Source organism: Polyodon spathula, chromosome 2 (assembly GCF_017654505.1).
Source record: "Polyodon spathula isolate WHYD16114869_AA chromosome 2, ASM1765450v1, whole genome shotgun sequence".
NCBI lineage: Eukaryota > Metazoa > Chordata > Actinopteri > Acipenseriformes > Polyodontidae > Polyodon > Polyodon spathula.
Genome location: NC_054535.1, coordinates 44,226,892 through 44,247,330, shown reverse-complemented (window position 1 = coordinate 44,247,330; position 20,439 = coordinate 44,226,892). Strand labels below are relative to the sequence as shown.

The following is a 20,439-nucleotide window of genomic DNA, read 5'->3' as shown; positions in this document are numbered from 1 at the left end:
GTTTAGCACTTTAAAAAGCATTCTCTCCAACAGTATCATTTATCTGATCTGACGGCTGTCAATTGGATCCTATTGCAAACAGCTTCCAGAACACTATCTGGCAGTGTACTGTCATCATTTATATATTCCATGAAGGTACAAAGACAACAGTGTGCTTATTAAACTTCTTAAATAGTAGGAAAAAGCAATGGGTTCTCTAAGAAGTGCAAGAGTTTAAAATACCTACCTTGCATTTGTCTCCAGTGGTGTATTGCATTCCAGCAGCTATGAAGTAATCAATTTTTTGTTGGGCTGTAAAACATGAAGTGTACGCATGTTTACAGTAGCCCCACACCAGACAAGTCACACACTTTAAGACCAAAAACAGTGACACTACTGCCTTACCCCTTTTAGACTTCAACCAGACATCAAACTCCACATTCCTGTATACTGATGGGTTGAGAGACTGGAGCACCCTCCTGGATAGGGGGGCAGACGCAGGACTGGAATCCTTGAATGGGAATCCATAGAAACAGAGGAACAAATGTAAATACAGTAACTTAAAAAGTGTATTCTCTGTCTAATTTACTCTCTATTAGTATACAAACACCGAAAAGAAGTTAGCGCCTAAAACAGTCTCAGATATGAGGCAGTGCAGCGACTGTAGCTTATACATGGGTGAAAGAGGCCAATGATCATTTTGACAAACTCCTGGGGCAAAATCAATATTTTGGCAGGGGGTTTTGGGGGCTGCCTAGACACACCCCCACCCCACCCTCCCCCCCCCAGAGCTCTGGGGTTGTACATGCTCTCAGGTGCATTCCGAGACACTCTGGACCACTTTCAGAAGCAAAAATTTTAACTTGTCTTTGTAGAAAAAGAAATTAAAAAATTATTTAACTTAGAACTTGTCATTTTATCAGATGAATCAATCTAATAAATCATACATGAGGCTAGTTAACAAACATAGTTTTTGAAATGTTACTCAGACCACTTACATGTATGTCCATTTCCCAAAATATTCATTTTATAAAACCTCACCTGCAGAAATATACAATCTCTGCTTAACTCAATCAGATGTTGTAAATACAAGGTTTATACAGTTTTTCTGATACAAATTTCAATTACTTTTCAAGGACCAGTTTGACAGTTTCCAAAGACCTAATTTAAGGAGTCTGACATAATTTTCAATGTTGATACCCAGTAATCAACTGTAAAAATAAAGCTTTTGCATTAACTCTTTATTTAACTATATAATAACACAAATCTAAAATATACTCCCTTTGAGTACAGGTAAGCTCTGTACTAGTAAATGTTCTTATTCAGTAACACTGAGTCAGTTTTGGTACCTATAGGTGAGTGTTTCATTCTAAAAGCAGTACAACAATTCAGTGCTTTAATCAATATCAGAAACAATAGTCCAAGAATGTTGTGTCTCAACCACAGGTGCCTAACTTAAAAAGTGGGGGACAAACTGAAGGACTAACTGCCAAGCACAGAGGCACATTTAATAATTTAAAAAAAATTAAAAATACAATTAAGAAGCTCTAAGAAACCAAGCAAACCTGGCCGGTGTGAAGTTACAGTTTTAGCAATTACAAGCCGACAACATTGGGTAAATGTTTCAGCATAAAATGTTCAACATGTACTTACTGAGCACGCATTAACTACAAATGCATAAAAGTAGCACCGAATGGCACAACCAGGCCCAATGGCATCTCTGTTTTCTTCAGCAAAAAAAAAGTACAATTTCAAACAGTATATATTTAACAGTATAAACTGCAGGAAGAACCAGTCAAGAGTTGTTTCTTGTTTTATACCGTTAAAATGGTCTCTTATTGTGTCTTTGCCTTGATGATATGGTCCAATGAGTTAGCGGACAAATGTTTCCCATAATAAAATAACTTAAAACAATGTAACTGCTGCTATTGTAACCAAGTCTTGTAGTTTTAAAATACTTGTATTTTTTACTTTAAATCTTGGGGCAAGTTTTGCACTTTCTTCGGACAGGGTACATTATTTCTGACAGTGTGCAGGACGACGGGGAAGAGTATAAGGAAAAATGTTTTAATTTATACACAAATAAGCTTACTTGACATGAAAAAATTTTAAGTGTTATGTGGTTCGAGTGAATGAGTCAAACACAACAAGCTTAAATATAAAACTTAAGCTAAAAATATATTTCATTAAACAAAGTCAAGTTTTTAATGAAATTGCATTCTAGAGACTACTTCACTAAACTAAAAACAAGCTTCTGTTATTTTGAAATGACGCTGCTTCAGATTAAGTACTAGTGTGTAACAGTAGAAACATTTTCTTCAAATTGGCCCCACAGCAACATGAACCCACTAACTTCCTTATGTAAAAAACAAACAAAATCCAGTCTCGTTCTCGCTAGCACTTTTTTCAATGCATATAATTTAATGAACAGAGAATAAAAACAAATTAAACTACAACTGCATAGCCTATATTTGATGAATCATTTTTTGTGGCTGTTTTTTTTTTTTTTTTTTTTTTCAATATCAGGCTTCTGGCGTATTCTGAATGACTGTTTTATTACATTTTAAACCATTTAAAAGGCAAAACCATAACAAAACAGTGCGTATACACTGAGCAAAAAAAAGTAGAGGGGTAAAATATATAGTTTGCCTCTCCTGTGCACTGTAGGTTAGGTGCCTATGGTATTGAAGTTGCAGTTCAACAGGAGAAACACAAACTCTGAAACGTCACAAAAATCAAGTGCATGAGAAAACATTTTACAGTTTGTCGCGATAAAAAATATATACCTCCACCAGCCCGATTATTTTTAGCATTTCTACACAAATCATAGGAATGGACGTGGGAGAGGCCATTTTGATGGAATTCCATTTACAGACTTTCACCCCATGCTTATAAAATGACTGCAACAAAAGCCTTTACTTTTCTATACGATAACCATTATTAAACTTGACCTGGAATATCGTAGAATAAACCCATCTTTCAAAACAGTGGGTCTTCAATAACATGAAGTCAAAGACAAGGGTACAGTTAGATTTTGCCAAAGGTGTTTCCGTAACAATGAAAATATGAAGTTGCAAACTCAATAATTTCTGTTAAATCTGCATCAAATTGAAAGCGCCAGTGAGACTTGCTTGAGTTTGTAAGTCTTTCTGTTTGAGAATTTCTAGGCAGCAAACATTAAAATTCATTAAAATTCTGGAACCTAACCATCAAAAAAAAATAAATAAATAAACAAAGTTTTGTAATCAAGACTCTACAATATAGTTATTTAACTTAAAAATGTACCTTAGGGACTTGGTTATCATACCGGGACCGGACTGTATTCATGTCAGCAGATTCTGCAGCTCCTTCGGTCCTGTTTGTGGGAAGAAAGTAGAGTAAATTGAGGTTTCAGTTTGAACAGATTGAGGATCTTCTTTAAAATCATCATGAAACTTGTACAATTTGCTACTTGTATGTGGTAATGGGCACATATACTGTATCCATGTAACGGTACAACAGCAAAGCAAATGCATTGGAAAATATCTCTAGCTATTAAAGTTAGACCCATGCATTCCTTCTACATCATTATTTGATTAAACAACTAATGAAAAAACTTTAGAAGTACAGATTCACAACTATCATGATAAGGACCTAGTGGGCGGCTTCAACAGGGATCGACAATATTACTGTGTCTTTCCGGTTCGCTCACCAAGTCCAGCAAAGATATCGTTCTGTATTATTTATATTTAGCTTCCCTTTAATAACTCTGCCAAGCCACACTGTCAGCTGTTGCAGCTTTTCTGAAACTGAATAAGTAGCTTGGCAACAGACCCGTTGCACAATTAACAAGTTTTAGTGATGATTTTAGTGATGACCATTCAATGGCCAAAGTTAAGCATAAGTGAGCCACACACTAATTTCAATGCCTTTAAGAACCTAGGAATGTCAATGCCAAATTGTATCACAGTTGGAAAAGCAGTCAAGATATAGCCTAGCTGTTTTTTGAAGTGTGACATACACATTTATAAATATACAGTAGAACCTACTTCCAGATTACTATGTAAATGCTGCTTTTGGCAATAAGCAAAAGGACAAATACATCTACTTACTTAAAATAATGCACTCTTACATGAATTGGCTCAAAAGTGTCAGCCCTAAAATTCTAAACAGGTTTACTACATTACAGGAATTATTGGATTCTACTACTTCACATTTGCAGTACATTTAACCTTTAAACTAGGAGTGTAGCCTTGAGATATACACCTCATTCTAAGCAACAGTGGACAGGCAGAAATCTGTAGCAGAAAGAATAAAAAGCACTACATTACAGACGTGTCACAACCGCAACACCAGTACTTTTCTCTTGCTTACCTTCTTTGACAGTTAATAAAATGCATATGGATAAGTGAAAAGAAATTTTAAAAAAATAACTTGTATTCCAAAAAGTACAAATAGAAACAAAACTGCAGAGAAAACCTGGTGCAAAAAAACAACCACATTGAATACAGTGCAACAGGTGCTTTTTATTAACTACCAGGGGAATCGGCCATCCCATTACCCCCCCTCCTCATCAGAAGCACCTGTCTTCTACCCTGTTGTCATAGCAACTTAACTCCCTCATTTAGCAGGTAAAAAACCCCTTACCCTCCACTACAGGATTTAAATATACCTTTTAACCCTGGCCATGTATTATGAGATCTGCTTATATTTCTCCTCCAAAAAGGTACAGTTTTCACCACTTTGGATTTAACTGATACACCCAGATTATCAAAGTATATCCCTTTTCAAATTCAGAGGTGATAATAAAAGGTCACTTGGCTCTGCTGTTGTGGAAAAAAAAAACATTTGCCACTGAGCAATAAAACTAAGCATATGATGGCACAAAAATGACGAACCACCAAAATCTAGCTGACTGCAGAGAGTGTTCCTGCATTACTGCTTAATGTAATGGAGGGTTTTCATCTTCATGTTGGCTTTAATGACATAAAATAAAACAGCAATTATATATGAACGCAAATCATCGACAGTTCCCCCACAGCATCAACGTGACTATGAACAGCCTACTGTACAGAACGAGAGGGAAAACTGCCACTGAATAGGAGATTATTAATTAGATTTTAACTTTTATTATTGTTTAACTTCACACATGCTACACAGTACCATCCAGTGGCTCCATAATGTAAACCATGAACTGTTTAATGATTGTGCCCTAACCGTGAGTAGTTTCAATCCTTACCAATAGGCATCCTCAGCATCCAAATCAGACTCATCGCTGCTGACACTTTCCTCATGCGCATCTTGATCTGACTCACTGCAGCTCTGAAGACTGCAAGTTTGTTTACTGCTATCCACTCCCAACACCTTCTCATACAGCAGTTCATATACAATAGCTGGGAATAAATGAGAAAGACATGTAACGCAAGCTGCAGGGAATTTGTAGACCTGTTCCGCTGTTAGCAGCCTCTTTCGTTTACAACAATGAACAGCAGGAACGTGTCTCTGGATGCAGGATTCACTGAAAAATATTCAGATGAATATTCCTAGGAGGCTGTGTGGTCCAGTGGGTACAGAAACGGGCTTATAACCAGGTTGTCGCTGGGTTCAAATCCCAGCTCAGCCACTAACTCACTGTGTGACCCTGAGCAAGTCACTTAACCTCCTTGTGCTCCATCTTTCGGGAGAGACATTGTTGTAAGTGACTCTGCAGCTGATGCATAGTTCACACACCCTAGTCTCGTATCTTGTAAAGCACTTTGCGATGGTGGTTCACTATGAAAGGCACTATATAAAAATAAAAATTACTATTATTATTATTATGACTAGAGAGAAAAAAAAGGGGGCAAATTACTAATCAAAATGGCTGAACTGTGTTATCCAGAGAATGTGATCCAAATAAAGCAATGCCATTCTAACCATTCCATAGCATGCTTTCTATTTAAGTCCCATCCTGGACACAATCACACCAGTCATTGACAAGCCAAAAACATATGCGTTTCAAGAAAAACATGTGCAGAATTCTACCTGGAAGCGTTCCAGAGTCTAATGACGATCTAGGAATGAGGTTAGTAGTAGCCTCAAGAATTGTCAACAGCAAAAAAAAAACCCACACAGATAAATTCCACAAAGTTAAACATTTCCTCGGAAAGGGATATGCTAGATACACTATAATAAAAAAGAATATAATGCAATATAGTATTTGTACTTACACTGACATAAAGCTGCAGCTTCAGTAAACTGCTTGGGGTAGACGCTGTCATAGTGATTTCCATTTAGGAAACATAGACTAACCTATTTAAAAAAAAAAAAATAGTTTTTTGTGAATCCTTATTAATATTTATTGAATTCCTAGAGTTAAACTTGCATCCCAACTGTCTGTGCTGCCTGACTCCACATCACAGTAAAGAAAATGGAGAAGCAGCCACAGGATTGCAGATTTCTCTGGGTTAATGTTTTAATAAGAGTTTTATAAACACAAACAGTTGTGCACCCTCCTGCATATAATCATATTAGTAAATATAACATAAGCAAAAGCTGACAGGATACAAAATGGCAGTGCTAATACTGGAAAACCTCTCCTAGATCAATTTCATCTGTTCTTAACCCTTTCATGCATGAATTATGATAACGTTCAACAATATTTGTTTTTTTAAATGGTTTTTATTAATCTTCAGGGCCTATAAAAACATAAGTTTTGTTCTTTTTTGTACAAAATTTAAGAAGTATAATACTATATGTCCACTTGAGTGTACATCATGCGTCTGTAACAACAAATTGCCCTATTATCTTGGAACAGCATATTATGAATGAAAGTCTTTTTCTTTTGGTTGGGAAAAAAAAAAAGTAATACAAAATGCAAAACTAAATGGCTGGTACCATTCCAACTGGTATGTATTAGAATGTTTTCTCATATTTTCTTTTTTTTTTGCCAGAAACAAAAATGTCCTCAAAAATTATATATATATATATATATATATATATATATATATATATATATATATACACATATACACACACACACACACACACACACACACACACACATATAGATATACAATGCTCAAATATAGACGCATTCATCCAGAAACAAAAATGTCTTCATTGTTAAAACTTTTTTAGTTCAAGTTACCATTCTTCCCTCTTTAGTGAACTGAATTTGTCTGATCTTAGTGCTGGGTGTGGAAGTTGGCAAAGCACCCAGGACACAATGGCTCAAGACACTGCATGCAGATGTACTTAGTTTTCCGTGTACAAGCCGCATCATGGCACTATTAGCATTTTTTGCATCAGTTAGCTTTGGCCAGTGATTCCCCATACTAAATCTGATTTCAGGGGGTGCCCTTGACACTGCCACTTTCACTGTTGCTACTTGGGCTCCCTGCTGACTCTCCCTGCATGTCTGGCTGCCAGTCACCAACATCACTGTTACTGTCACTTGATTGTGATGGAATCTCCTCTACTACCCTGTAGCTAGGTGCTCTTGATGTCTGGATAAGGAAATAACAATACTACTAATAAAACTGCTACTACTACCACCACACAGCTGCTGCTAATAATAATTATTCAGAAAATTAATTTTCAATTAAAAAACAGTTGAGAAAAGTTAAAATGATCCAAATGAGTATTTGTGGACAACACTGCAACATACACCTCTTATATGACAAACCATATTTAGCATAGGCCTATAGAACAACAATTGGCCTAATGAGCAATATTAATCTTAATATTGCATGACATCCACTTAAGTGGACATATGGTTTAACAAACTGAAAAAAATAAAGTGAGTATTTAAACAAAACATATACTATATTATTCCCTCAACACTACTTTCTTTGAATATATATTTTTCCCCTGCTCTGCTCTTTTTGAGTAAAAGGATTTTACAGAAATCCCTGAGGTGCTCAGTGTTGCTGAACTTTTCTCTGCCATTGTACTGTCACCTTTATGTTTTTTGTAGTACCTATCAAATGCCACTAGATAGCAGGCGTTTTAATTTCGGCAGACATCCAATGAAGAGGATACCATGCATTAGTGATGTCAAAACAGAGTTTCTATAGGAGATAATCACTTAAAAATAGCTGTCCACTGTAGTGACCTCGAAGCGTGAAAGGGTTAAAATAAAAAAAACCTTATATACCATGTCAACTAGAGAACGCTAGAAGGTTTATCGTGGGAGCTGACTTGAAAGACAGGCTTTTTCCTCATCTGTGAGACCTCAGATTATCTCCAACCCTGCTGGATTTGAGTTGCTTTGTCTTTGCATAGACTGCTATGAGAGAACCTTATGTAATACATTTCCTTAAAACACTTTGTGAGTTTGCCCTTCACCAATTGAAAAGGATATTCATAATGATTTTAGTATAATTATATACACTAATGTGAACAGAAAACACGTACTTTGTAACACTAGCAATATATCATGCTATAATGTACACTACCAGTTTTAGAACACCCCCATTTTTCCAGTTTTTATTGAAATTTAAGCAGTTCAAGTCCAGTGAATAACCTGAAATGGTACAAAGGTAAGCGGTTTAGGTTTGGTAACCTAAAAATAATGTACATTTCAGAGTTATACAAAAAGGCCTTTTTCAGGGAACAAGTAATGGGTTAACAACTTACAGCTGTTCTGCAGCAATGGAAGTAAATTAAGCCTTGAAAGTTGATGCTAACAATTCCTACAGGTGTCCCAACTTTTGTTGATTAATTAAAAACCCTCTGTCTGTACAAAAGCAGTGTTGGAACAGACTGTGTTACTACACCCTCTTAAGCATATGTGGACAGTATTGTACTGCAGGAAGTAGTATCTTGCTATCATAATAGTGAGAAAAAGGCAATTAACAAAGGAAGACAGACAGACCATTATAATCCTTAAAAGTGTAGGTCTTTCCTTTAGGAGAAATTGCAAAGAAAGCCAAGGTGTCAGTGAGTACAGTTTCCTACACCATCAAAAGGCACTTGGAAACTGGAGGAAACTCTCACAGGAAGAGGTCTGGCAGACCCAAAGCCACAACAGAATCAGAAGACAAGTCAACCGCTTGCGTGATAGGCGGCTCACTGGACAACAGCTTCAAGCACAGCTTAACACTGGTCGAAGTAAGCAAGTCTCAGTTTCAACTGTGAAGAGAAGACTTCGAGCTGCAGGTTTGACAGGTCGAGTGGCCGTAAGAAAGCCACTGCTAAGATGGCAAAATAAGAAAAAGAGGTTTGCCTGGGCCATGAAGCACCGCCAGTGGACTACTGAAGACTGGAAGAAGGTCTTATGGACTGATGAATCAAAATTTGAAATCTTCGGTTCACCACGCAGGGTTTTTGTACGCCGTTTTGGTTTGGCGAAAGGATGGTTCCTCAGTGTGTGACACCAACTGTCAAACATGGAGGAGGAAGCGTGATGGTCTGGGGCTCTTTTGCTGGATCCAGAGTCGGCGACTTGTACAGAGTGAGTGGCACCCTGAACCAAAACGGCTACCACAGCATTTTGCAGCGCCATGCAATACCCTCTGGTATACGCCTAGTTGGTCAAGGGTTCATCCTACAGCAAGATAATGATCCAAAACATACCTCCAGGCTAACTACCTTAGAGGAAAAGAACAAGACGGCAGGCTTCAAACCATGGAATGGCCAGCACAGTCTCCAGACTTAAACCCTATTGAGCTGGTTTGGGATGAACTGGACAGAAGGGTGAAAGCAAAGCAATCTACAAGTGCAACACATTTGTGGGAACTTCTGCAACAGTGCTGGGAAGAACTTTCAGAACAATATTTGATTTCCATTGTAGAAAGAATGCCACGAGTGTGTTCGGCTGTTATATCTGCAAAAGGTGGCTACTTTGAGTCAAAAATTTTAATTAAATTTTGTTAAACAAAACGATTCCATGATTTATTTTTTATTTTCTAATTGTTTATTTGTTCTATACTTTAATTTCAGAGTACATCGAGACATTAAACTGCGTAAATTTCAATAAAAACTGGAAAAATTGAGGTGTTCTTAAACTTTTGACTGGTAGTGTATCTTATTAAAAGACTCAATTTAACAACCCAGCTACCCTTTTACTTTGGCAATTTCCATGTTAAAAACATTCTGCAGATTTTTTCACTTAGCACTCAAATAAGAAAGTTTTCAAAACAATTTTTGCATTCATTTTTAAAATACACACTTATTATGAAAAGCGGAAATATATTATTTCAATAGAACTTAAATAACAAAATAACAGTGTTTTTACAATTGTAGCATTATAATATAGTAAGGATGGGAAGTTTAAACTCTAAAGAAGTGGTAAAACATTTAATAGTATGCTAGACCTATAATCGATCAGATGACAAATGTCACCAAACGCATACATTTTTATGCATTCATTTAGTAATTTATCATGAGTAGTCTGTCTCGTATCAGACTGCTCTAGTGCCACAGTAAGGGCGGATATTATAATATAATGCCTCCAAGTAGCTTTTCTAATTGGTGCAACAGAAAGATTGACACTGGGGAGGGTTTTATTCTCCGCAGATCTGGCGCTTCATTGGTGCACTGTGTGTGTTTATGCCTGTAGTAGACGTGGTATGGTAGCAGTTCCACGGCGGGGTAATAACGCTAGTGAGAAGTGTTTTTTCTGAGTTTGTTCTATATTTAAAAAGGCATCTCTAAACAAAGGAAGCACCGTTTGGAAGTATTTTGAGGAACCGGATGAGAAAACACATGGTATGTAAACAATTGTGCCAAACAAAATTGCCGTACCACAAAAACACAAGTTCAGTGTTTCAGTTTGAAATAAAAACATTCAGAATTATTGTGGCTGCAGCTACTGCTGGCAATAAAAAGCAAACACCCACAACAACATTTTATCCCCTATGACATCACCAATCTACTTTACCTTGTTGGGGAAGTTGTTTTCAGTTATGTTGACTGCTGGTTTTCCTGGTTCCTGGTAGATTAAAAAATCATGCCTATAAAAGAAACAAACAAGTTATCTAAGTAACATGCATTATTTAGCCACATGTCTTCCTACCTACGTATACAATATCTGACATTTTAACAAATGCCCATGTCACTTATACTTCTAATTCGATCTACACTGTATCTTATTTTTATTAAATAAGAAATAACATGGACTATTTTGGGATTTGCTTGTTTTTTCTCCCCCACAGGAAACTTTCCATGATGAAGACTGGTGTAATAAAATAGCAATATGGTACCAGCTCACAGTACTATGAAAAAACATTTTTGTGATTCAGGTATAGCAAACTCATTCCCCCAGACATACCAAAACTGAAGCACTGGTTAAAAGTGAAAATGCTTTTTCAAGCTTCCAGAAATCAAGCAACAACAATGACACAGTCAGCTTTAATAGATCATATTACACTGAACAAAAATATAAACGCAACATGCAACAATTTCAAAGATTTTACTGAGTTACAGTTCATATAAGGAAATCAGTCAACTGAAATAAATTCATTAGGCCCTAATCTATGGATTTCACATGACTGGTAATACAGATATGCATCTGTTGGTCACAGATACCTTAAAAATAAAAAGTTAGGGGTGTGGATCAGAAGATCAGTCAGTATCTGGTGTGACCACCATTTGCCTCATGCAGCGCGACACATCTCCTTCGCATAGAGTTGATCAGGCTGTTGATTGTGGCCTGTGGAATGTTGTCCCACTTCTCTTCAATGGCTGTGCGAAGTTGCTGGATATTGGCGGGAACTGGAACACGCTGTCGTACACGTCGATCCAGAGCATCCTAAACATGCTCAATGGGTGGCATGTCTGGTGAGTATGCAGGCCATGGAAGAACTGGGACATTTTCAGCCTCCAGGAATTGTGTACAGATCCTTGCGACATGGGGCCGTGCATTATCATGCTGAAACATTAGGTGATGGCGGCAGATGAATGGCAAGACAATGGGCCTCAGGATCTTGTCACGATATCTCTGTGCATTCAAATTGCCATCGATAAAATGCAATTGTGTTTGTTGCCCATAGCTTATGCCTGCCCATACCATAACCCCACTGCCACCATGGGGCATTCTGTTCACAACATTAACATCAGCACACCGCTCGCCCACATGACGCCATACACGCTGTCTGCCATCTGCCCGGTACAGATGAAACCAGGATTCATCCGTGAAGAGCACACTTCTCCAGCGTGCCAGTGGCCATCGAAGGTGAGCATTTGCCCACTGAAGTCTGTTACGACGCCGAACTGCAGTCAGGTCAAGACCCTGGTGAGGACGACGAGCACGCAGATGAGTTTCTGAGACAGTTTATGACAGTTTGTGCAGAAATTCTTCGGTTGTGCAAACCCACAGTTTCATTAGCTGTCCAAGCACTGACTATTTCTACCTTATAATTGACAGCTAAAGACAGCAAGCTATTATAAATCAATGTTAAACTGCAAATCTGTCTACCTCCACAAATTAGCATGATTCTTACTTGTATATCAGAGACAAGGCACTGATTTCCACTTCTCCAACCCAGATCTGTGTGAAAAATAAAGACTGTTACAGACATTATTACGGGTAAATAATCTTTACCAGACTGTTTAAATAACTGTTCTAGAGGTCAACAAAAACAAAATGCCATAAACCCACAGAGATCGAATGTAAAACTGAAGCAAAAGCAGTTAAAAAGCTATTGGCAGAGGATCACCTGTCTACTCATCTTTAATCATTAAACTATACTGCTGACCTTTATCATTTGTGCAAATTCTATATTTTTTAGCAACATATTCAAAAGCATTTTATTTTGCTAACAAACAGTTACCTGCTGAAGTTTACAGGAAAATATACAGCGCCGTGAAAAAGTACTTGCCCACTGTCTGATTTGCTGCATTTTTGCATATTTCCGACACTGAATGTTATCAGATCTTCAACCAAATCTAATATTAGATAAAAGGGACTCTGAGTGAACAAATAACACAACATTGATGCTTATTTCATTTATCTATTTATTAAAGGAAGTTATGCAACACCCAATGCCCCTGTGTGAAAAAGTAATCGTCGCCTTAGACTCAATAACAGGTTATGCCACCTTTAGCAGCAATAACTGCAACCAAACGCTTCCTGTAGTTATTGATCAGTCTCTTACAGCGCTGTGGAGGAATTTTGGCCCACTCCTTCATGCAGAACTGCTTCAACTCAGTGGCATTTGTGGGTTTGAGCATAAACTGCTTGTTTCAGGTCCTGCCACATCTCAATGGAGTTTAGGTCTGGAATTTGACTAGGCCATTCCAAAACTCTAAATTTCCTGTTCTTCAACCATTCTGATGTAAACTTGCTTGTTTGTTTCGGATCACTGTCTTGCTGTATGACCCAGGTGCGCTTCAGCTTCAGCTCATGGACAGGTGGCCTGACATTCTCCTGTAGAATTCTCTGATACAGAGCAGAATTACGTCAATGACGACAAGTAGTCCAGGTCCTGATGAAGCAAAGCATCCCCAAATCATGACACTAACACCACCATGAAAGACCGTTGGTATGAGGTTCTTACTGTGGAATACAGTGTTTGGTTTTTGTCAAACATAATGGTGCCCATGTTGGCCAAAAAAGCTCCACCATTGACTCATCTTCATAGAACATTGTTCCAGAACTCTTGAAAATCATCCAGGTGCTTTTTGGCAAACCTGAAACAAGCATTCATGTTCTTGGTGAGCAGTGGTTTCCGCCTTGCTACTCTGTCATGAATCCCATTTTTGCCCAGTGTCTTTCTGATGGTGGAGTCATGAACACTGACCTTGACGGAGGTGAGAGAGGCCTGCAGATCCCTGGATGTTGTTCTAGGGTTGTTTGTGACTCCCTGGACGATTTTCTACCTTGCTCTTGGAGAGATTTTGGCAGGACGGCCACTCTTGGGAAGATTCACTACTGTCCCAAACTTTCTCCATTTGGACAATATGGCTCTGACTGTGGTTTGGTGGAGACCCAGAGCCTTAGAAATGGCTTTGTAATCCTTTCCAGACCGATAGGCATCAACAACTTTTTTTCCCCCGGAGATCTTTAGGAATTTCTTTTAATTGTGGTATGATGTGCCTCTACAACCTGCGTTCTGACAACTTCACTCTTATGGTAAGGGCCAAAGTTAGTCAAATTTATATTGGGCAGGGCTGGCCCAAATCTGGCCTGATTGTTAACCAAAGTATTCAAACAGCTGGCCCTAATTACCCCTTAAATTGGATTTTGGGGGGGGGGGCAATAACTTTCACACCTGAAGATTGCAGGTTTGATTACCTTGCACACCAAACAAATGAAAGCACCACCAGACTTCAGTGTCATTTTTTCTCTCAGACTACCTCTATATACTACGACAACCCACAAAAAGATCAGACCAAATTCAATGTGAAAAATGTGCAAAAATGCAGAAGGTCTGACCGGGGGCAAATACTTTTTCATAGCTCTATTACGTTTCTTAGATTTAAAAAAAAAAAAATGCAATTAGACTTTTATACTGCATGAGTGTGATATTAGCAGAACGTGGTTTATGCTCTAAATAGTACGCAATATACAATACACCATGAGTCCCAGTTTATTATACCTGTGGATTTTCCAGTCGCTTCAGATATTCCTCGAACGTTCCTTCAATGAACTGCAATTATAAATAAACAAAAAAATAATAAAAAAAATGTTAATGAAAATATAACAGTGTTGATAATTACTCTGAGTTTTTCATTTGCAACAGAAGAAATTGATAAATTAAGCCTCTCAATTAAAATGTGTCAATATAAAATCTTACCGCTTCGTATTTTGACCTGTTCCTTCTTAAGTAACTTGCACAGCTGTGTCTTACTTCTAGATGTCGACTCTGACAATGAAGTACCTATATAGAAAACAAAAATGTGCTAAAACAAATTAACTATGAAAACTTCGGTTACTTTACTAAGATTTTTCTTGAGCAAAAAAAAAAGGTACCTCATATTTGCTTTGGTTTTCCAAAAGATTTTGCACGTAAATAAATGTTCTTAAATATAATGAGGGTGTTAATTTTCTTACCTGTTCAGCCACTGCTCTGAACAGACAGGACCCATCTTTTGCTATTTCCTTTCGATACAGCCCCTGAGATCGCAGGTATTCATCCATTAGTTTTTCGTTTTTCAAACAGTCATTGCTGACTCGACCTTGTTGTAAACCTGTATCCATTTTTTTTTTTTTTTTTTTATTTAAATTGAAACAAGAGATTACCGGCTACTGGTAAAGTGAGAGCGAGACATTCCAATAAGTGAAACCTAAATAAGACAGCGTTTCTTTTTCAGCAAAATATCACAAGTTTCGGCTGTCTTTGCTGTTCAAACATTTGCAGCAATGCAAACCGCGAAAAAGACGTCATGCACGTACAAACTTATTAAACTGCACAATTATAAATAGTTTCAATCTTTGTATTGTATATTTGCGCACGGTGTAAAGTACCAACTGACTCCAGTAAATAAAAAGTAGTTTGGTGGCTTAGTATGTTTTGTTTTGCTTTGCTTTTGTTTCAGGTTTGACTGCCCAGTTTAGCTCGTGGAGCAATCGGAGCGATGCACGCTGGGGGTTGTTGTAGGAAAAGTTTATGATCCAAGCTAACTACATTTCCCAACAGGCAACGCTCGCTATATTATAGTTATGGTATTTTCCGAAATATAAAACTTACTTGCGTCACAATTCGCGATGAAGATATAAATACAAAAATGTTATTACAGTTTAACCGGAATTATATATTTTGTTGTTGTATGATGTTGATATTGAAATATTTCCTGGTCCTACTAGAAGTACAGTTAGTTACGAGCCATATAGTAACTTAATGAAGGGACTAAGTAGTCTATATGTTAATTAAAAATCACGCCAGTGTAACATGATTTTGCTCATAGTTAGTATAATATCCAATGTTTGGATAGGTGGTTTTACGAGGGGCGCTTTGTAATTACAATATGCTATTGTGCGTGTTTCACTAACTCACCATGAAGACTAACTCATATTAACTAAAAGGTTACTCGCACGCTTTCATAGATAGCAATAAACAGGCGTTGAAAAATAGTATGCATCTGCTTCTAAAAACAAGTGTGTGCTACTAAATTAAACTCCCTCCTTCAACTTTCCCAATGGAAATAGTTGTTCCACCAGTGACCTCTATACATAACACTACAATAGTCAGATATGTGTCTGGACGAAGATTTCCAAAAACAACCGAAGAAATGAGTACCATAATATATATCCCACTGAGAAACAACAGCTCAAAATCAATTAACCAAGGCAGAGAAAAAGTTGCTATATTTTTAACCTATTTAAAATGAAAGTTCAATACTCCTGCTAGCAGAAGAACCAGAAGAGTTTACACGTTTATAAAATAGGTAGCACAAGTGGGCTAACCCTAGATAACCACTGGATGGCAATACAGCTTAACATTTACAGAACTGAACCTTTACTTAATGGTAGGTTTTCCAGTACATGTAAAACATTTTTTGGTAAAAGTAAAATTCAGTGTCGTCTAGAGGGCATAGGTGTAATATAGCGGACCAGGAAAATCAGACTTCTCTGTTCAGATCTGAGAATGTTGTTGGACATTTTCAAACCAACAGTTCCTAACTGAGAATTTCAAACTCGATTTTCATCCGGCTGTTGAAGCAAATACAAGCATTTGTGGCGATTATTAATCCCCACCAAAATACTTACATTTGCAACAGCTGGATGGGAATCGAGTTTCATAATCATGGTAAACCTTTTTTTTTTTTTTTTTTTTTTTTTTTTTCTCATTTTAGAAATATCGCTCTGAAAACAGCCTTTGGGTTATTTTGCTGCTTCTCTCCGTCCATCGTCCCTTCCTTTCCCTCATCAAGGTATGACGGAATCATTTCTTCCGTTGTTCCCTGCATGTTTTTAGCTACAAGCCCGGGGACAGTTTGAGCTTTGAGTTCTAACTAATAACACATTGATAAAAATTGAGATATTGTTGTGGAAAGCGTCTATCTAAAGTCTTTGTGCTATACAACAGGTTCAATAAATGGGAGCTACTTCCATAAGGTAAAATGTATTTCTAAAACAATTCTAAATACATTTACCACCCAAAGTTAAGGGTTTATCTGCTCCACCAATCAAAAAGACCCTTACTAGCTGAACAGCCAATTAATTGCGTTTTTAGAACAGCGCCAACAAACCAGATCAGCAATCCATACATATATAGAACTAGACCCGCCAACGGCTGAGAGCGCTTTAAACAATGTAAACAGGCAAATACGCGCAGCGGTTTTTGGGGTTTAATTTATTTAGCTTCAGTAAAATTGTATTTTTAAACATGGATTTTAAACTATTAAATTATTCACCAACTCTCGCAATGTCTAGTTAATTTATCTATTTATATATTAAGGCTTTTATTAAGAATGCTTATCAGTGTTCATTTGCAGCGTGTACATTATAATGTTTGAATAGTGCATAATGAATTACTGGTATATAATTACATTACAAAAATACATATAATACATAATGTATATAATACATCCATCCATCCATCCATCCATTATCATTATATCATTAACCGCTTAATCTTTTACAGGGTCGCGGAGCCGGAGCCTAACCCGGCAGAGGGTGCAAAGCAGGACTACACCCTGGACGGGACGCCAGTCCATCACAGGGCACAATATATATATAATACGACTAATACCGGGAGCCAGAGGGACAGGTCGCCCACTGGATTGAGCAGTTCCAGACATTCCAGTACCTGATCCAACACCAGGCTGGTGAAAAGCATGCCAATGCGGATGCTCTGTCTTATCAACCCTGTGCCCGGGGGGGGGGGGGGGGGGGGGATGCAGAGCTGACCAGCCGAGTAGAAGAGCAATGCCGGGTGGGAGTATCGGCCGAGAGGGTGGAATGGAGGGCCCACCAAGACCGAGATCCAGACTTCCGCCCCGTGCTACAGTGGCTAGAGCAGCAGCGAAGACCTCCCTGGGAAGAGGTGGCCTCTCTTTCCACCGCCACTCGGGGTTGTGGGCTCAGTGGGCCAGGCTGGCCCTGCGAGATGGAGTCCTTCAGCGGGAGTTGAGGTGGCAGGTGGTAGACCCTGGTGTGATGCGCCAGGAGGTGCTAGAGGCCCATCATGGGACATCAAGCACTGGTCTGTGGAGATAGCATTCGGACGGCCCTCAGATGCCTCCAGCATACCCCCGAACCCTGAGTATACCAGGAGGCTGCAGGACCGACTGTAAACAGCCCACCGCTTCCACAGGGACCAGTTGCAGGCCGTCGGTGTTACGGCAGAAGCGAAACTATGACCTCGGAAAAGGGCGTCACTTCACCGCCGGGGAGCTCATGTGGGTCTATAGCCCCAAGAGACAGCGAGGCCATTGTCCTAAATTGGACAGCTACTGGCTCAGGCTTTGCCAGGTCCTGGAGAGGATCGGTGATGTGGCCTACCGGGTGCAGCTGCCCCCCATAGGATGCAATGTAGTGATGCACCGGGATCGGCTGGCCCCCTACCTGGGACGACACCCAGCACTGTCCGATCCAGCAGCCACTGATAGTCCTCTCCTGCCCCATCCGGATCCATCCCACCCTGGCTGTCCCTTTCATTCCCTTCCCGGGAGCCCTGTGTCTGAGGGTTCCTCCCCCGACAGTCCAGTTTCCCTGTCCCGAGGCTGACAGGAGGCCGTTCTCCACCCAGGGCTCCAGCCCACAGAGAGAGCATTGCCTCTCGGGTCGTTTCCAAGGACTTTGTCCTTCCCTCCCCTCGGGGACGGGGGGGGGGGGGGGACGGGGGGGCTATGTAACGACCCTGGCGATGGTGGCATCCACGACATTGTGTTTGTCTTGTTTGTTTCATCCCGTTTTAATGTTCTGTGTATTGCGAGGGTACTGGGGCACGTCATAGGGTGCGTGTGTGTGGGCGTGTAATGGGTGGGTCCCCCCGGAGGTTATAAGTAAGGGCTGGAGATTGCCGTGAGCGGGAGAATGTGTCTGACTGCTGAGTGTAGTGAGTCGACTGTGATTGATTGATTGATTGATTGATTGATAAATAGATGGATGGATGGCCTGTGAAGCTGTTTATTATTTTGGCGTGGACCCAGGCCCAAACAATCATTTATTACGTACTATTTTATCATTGTGATGTACAGGCTAGAAATAAATACTGGAAAGCATTCGTAATAAAAGTTTCACTCATCAGATAACCGCGATTTCATTTCGATTGCGTTTAATTACACACATTTTAGTGTACAAAGGTTAATCTATTTCATATTTGCAGATTCCTTGTTCATTTAAATGTTTGCTGCTGTCGATTGCTTTATCATTTACAGATAGTGTGCAAGGAAAGATGAATAGATTTAAGAACGTTAGTATTTTGAGGTGGCTTAAGCTTTTTAAAGCTGATTTTCATGTCATTTTTCTAAAATTCTGGCTAAAACTACTAAACGGGTCAGATCTATTTTCTCTTCATGTTAAATATCTGAAAAAGCAAACGTAAATATATGCATCTCTCCTTACACTATATGTAAATAAAAATGGAATCGGCAAATCTGAACTCGATTTGTCTCTCCTTGTACGCTGAAATGCCTGTAAACAAAAAATCAATCGGCAATATGCAACCAGCTTGAAGTTTTCGGGGTTTATTTTTAATCAGTTGACGTCCCTTTAAACAAATTGAGCTGATTCTGTTTCACAATTAAACTAAAAATCTTTTCTTTACCTTCATATATTGAGCGTAATTCTGGTCCCTTTTATTTAAAACAGAGCTGGCAAATTACGTGAATTGTTTATTCTTTTAGTTCGCATTTCCTGTTCTCAGACATCTAATTTAACATTATACTTTTGTTATTTTCTCCACTAGCTTAAGAGAGATGTCCGGACTGATTATTTTTTAAGCATAAAAATGAATACCTGGTGGGAGTGTACTGACAGCAAGTCTTTCAGGCAAGTATTTTGAGTTAGCCAAACATATCACAAAGCATTTTTGGGGTATTGGATGATATACAAAAAAAGTAGATTGGTATTACAGCGTCACCAGATAAACTGCACTACCTGATGCGATCTAATTTAGAACCAGACTCGAGGCTACCCCCTGAGGTGGTCTGGAGTACCGAAAAAAAAAAAAAACGCTGCGTAGTGTGGACGCTACCGGTTTGGGACACTTTTAAGCCGGTTTCAAGGCAGTACGGTTCAAAGGCACAGTGGACAATTTTGTACCACTAATAAATATTCTTAGACTTTTGTGGGTTTCTGGCAGATCTATTTGGACGTCAACAATATTTATTTTCTGACAGAAAAGTAGCTCACTTGCTTCTGTTTGCAGTGACTGGTAACAAGTTTCTGAATAAAAATAAATAAATGCAAGGCTTACTTTCAGGTAGTGTAGCTCTTTCCTGGTCATTTCACCTGGAGAGTGAAATTATTCTCACCCTTTCAGCATCTCCCTGCCCCAATGTCCAACCAGGTGCTTCCCCTATTTACTGAATCCTTTGCAGCCAACAACATCCTTTTACCACGAAGACATTGCTGAGGTACGGAAACTGAAAACTTTCTTTAAAAAAAAA

At 38.7% G+C, this 20,439-nt stretch overlaps 1 protein-coding gene across 1 annotated transcript in view; it reads right to left on the bottom strand.

Moving 5' to 3' along the window:
• LOC121296966 (OTU domain-containing protein 4-like) overlaps nt 1-16,125 on the bottom strand; it is a 28,749-nt gene extending 12,624 nt beyond the window's left edge. Inside the window, exons 1-10 of the mRNA XM_041222946.1 lie at nt 14,936-16,125; nt 14,679-14,762; nt 14,481-14,531; nt 12,384-12,430; nt 10,823-10,895; nt 6,168-6,249; nt 5,198-5,351; nt 3,265-3,334; nt 385-490; nt 227-291 (exon numbers count right to left, since the gene is read on the bottom strand). Of these exons, the coding sequence (XP_041078880.1) occupies nt 227-291; nt 385-490; nt 3,265-3,334; nt 5,198-5,351; nt 6,168-6,249; nt 10,823-10,895; nt 12,384-12,430; nt 14,481-14,531; nt 14,679-14,762; nt 14,936-15,082 (879 nt within the window). The 5' untranslated portion in view covers nt 15,083-16,125. The remainder of the gene's footprint in view (nt 1-226; nt 292-384; nt 491-3,264; nt 3,335-5,197; nt 5,352-6,167; nt 6,250-10,822; nt 10,896-12,383; nt 12,431-14,480; nt 14,532-14,678; nt 14,763-14,935) is intronic.
• Nucleotides 16,126-20,439: the final 4,314 nt, after the last annotated feature.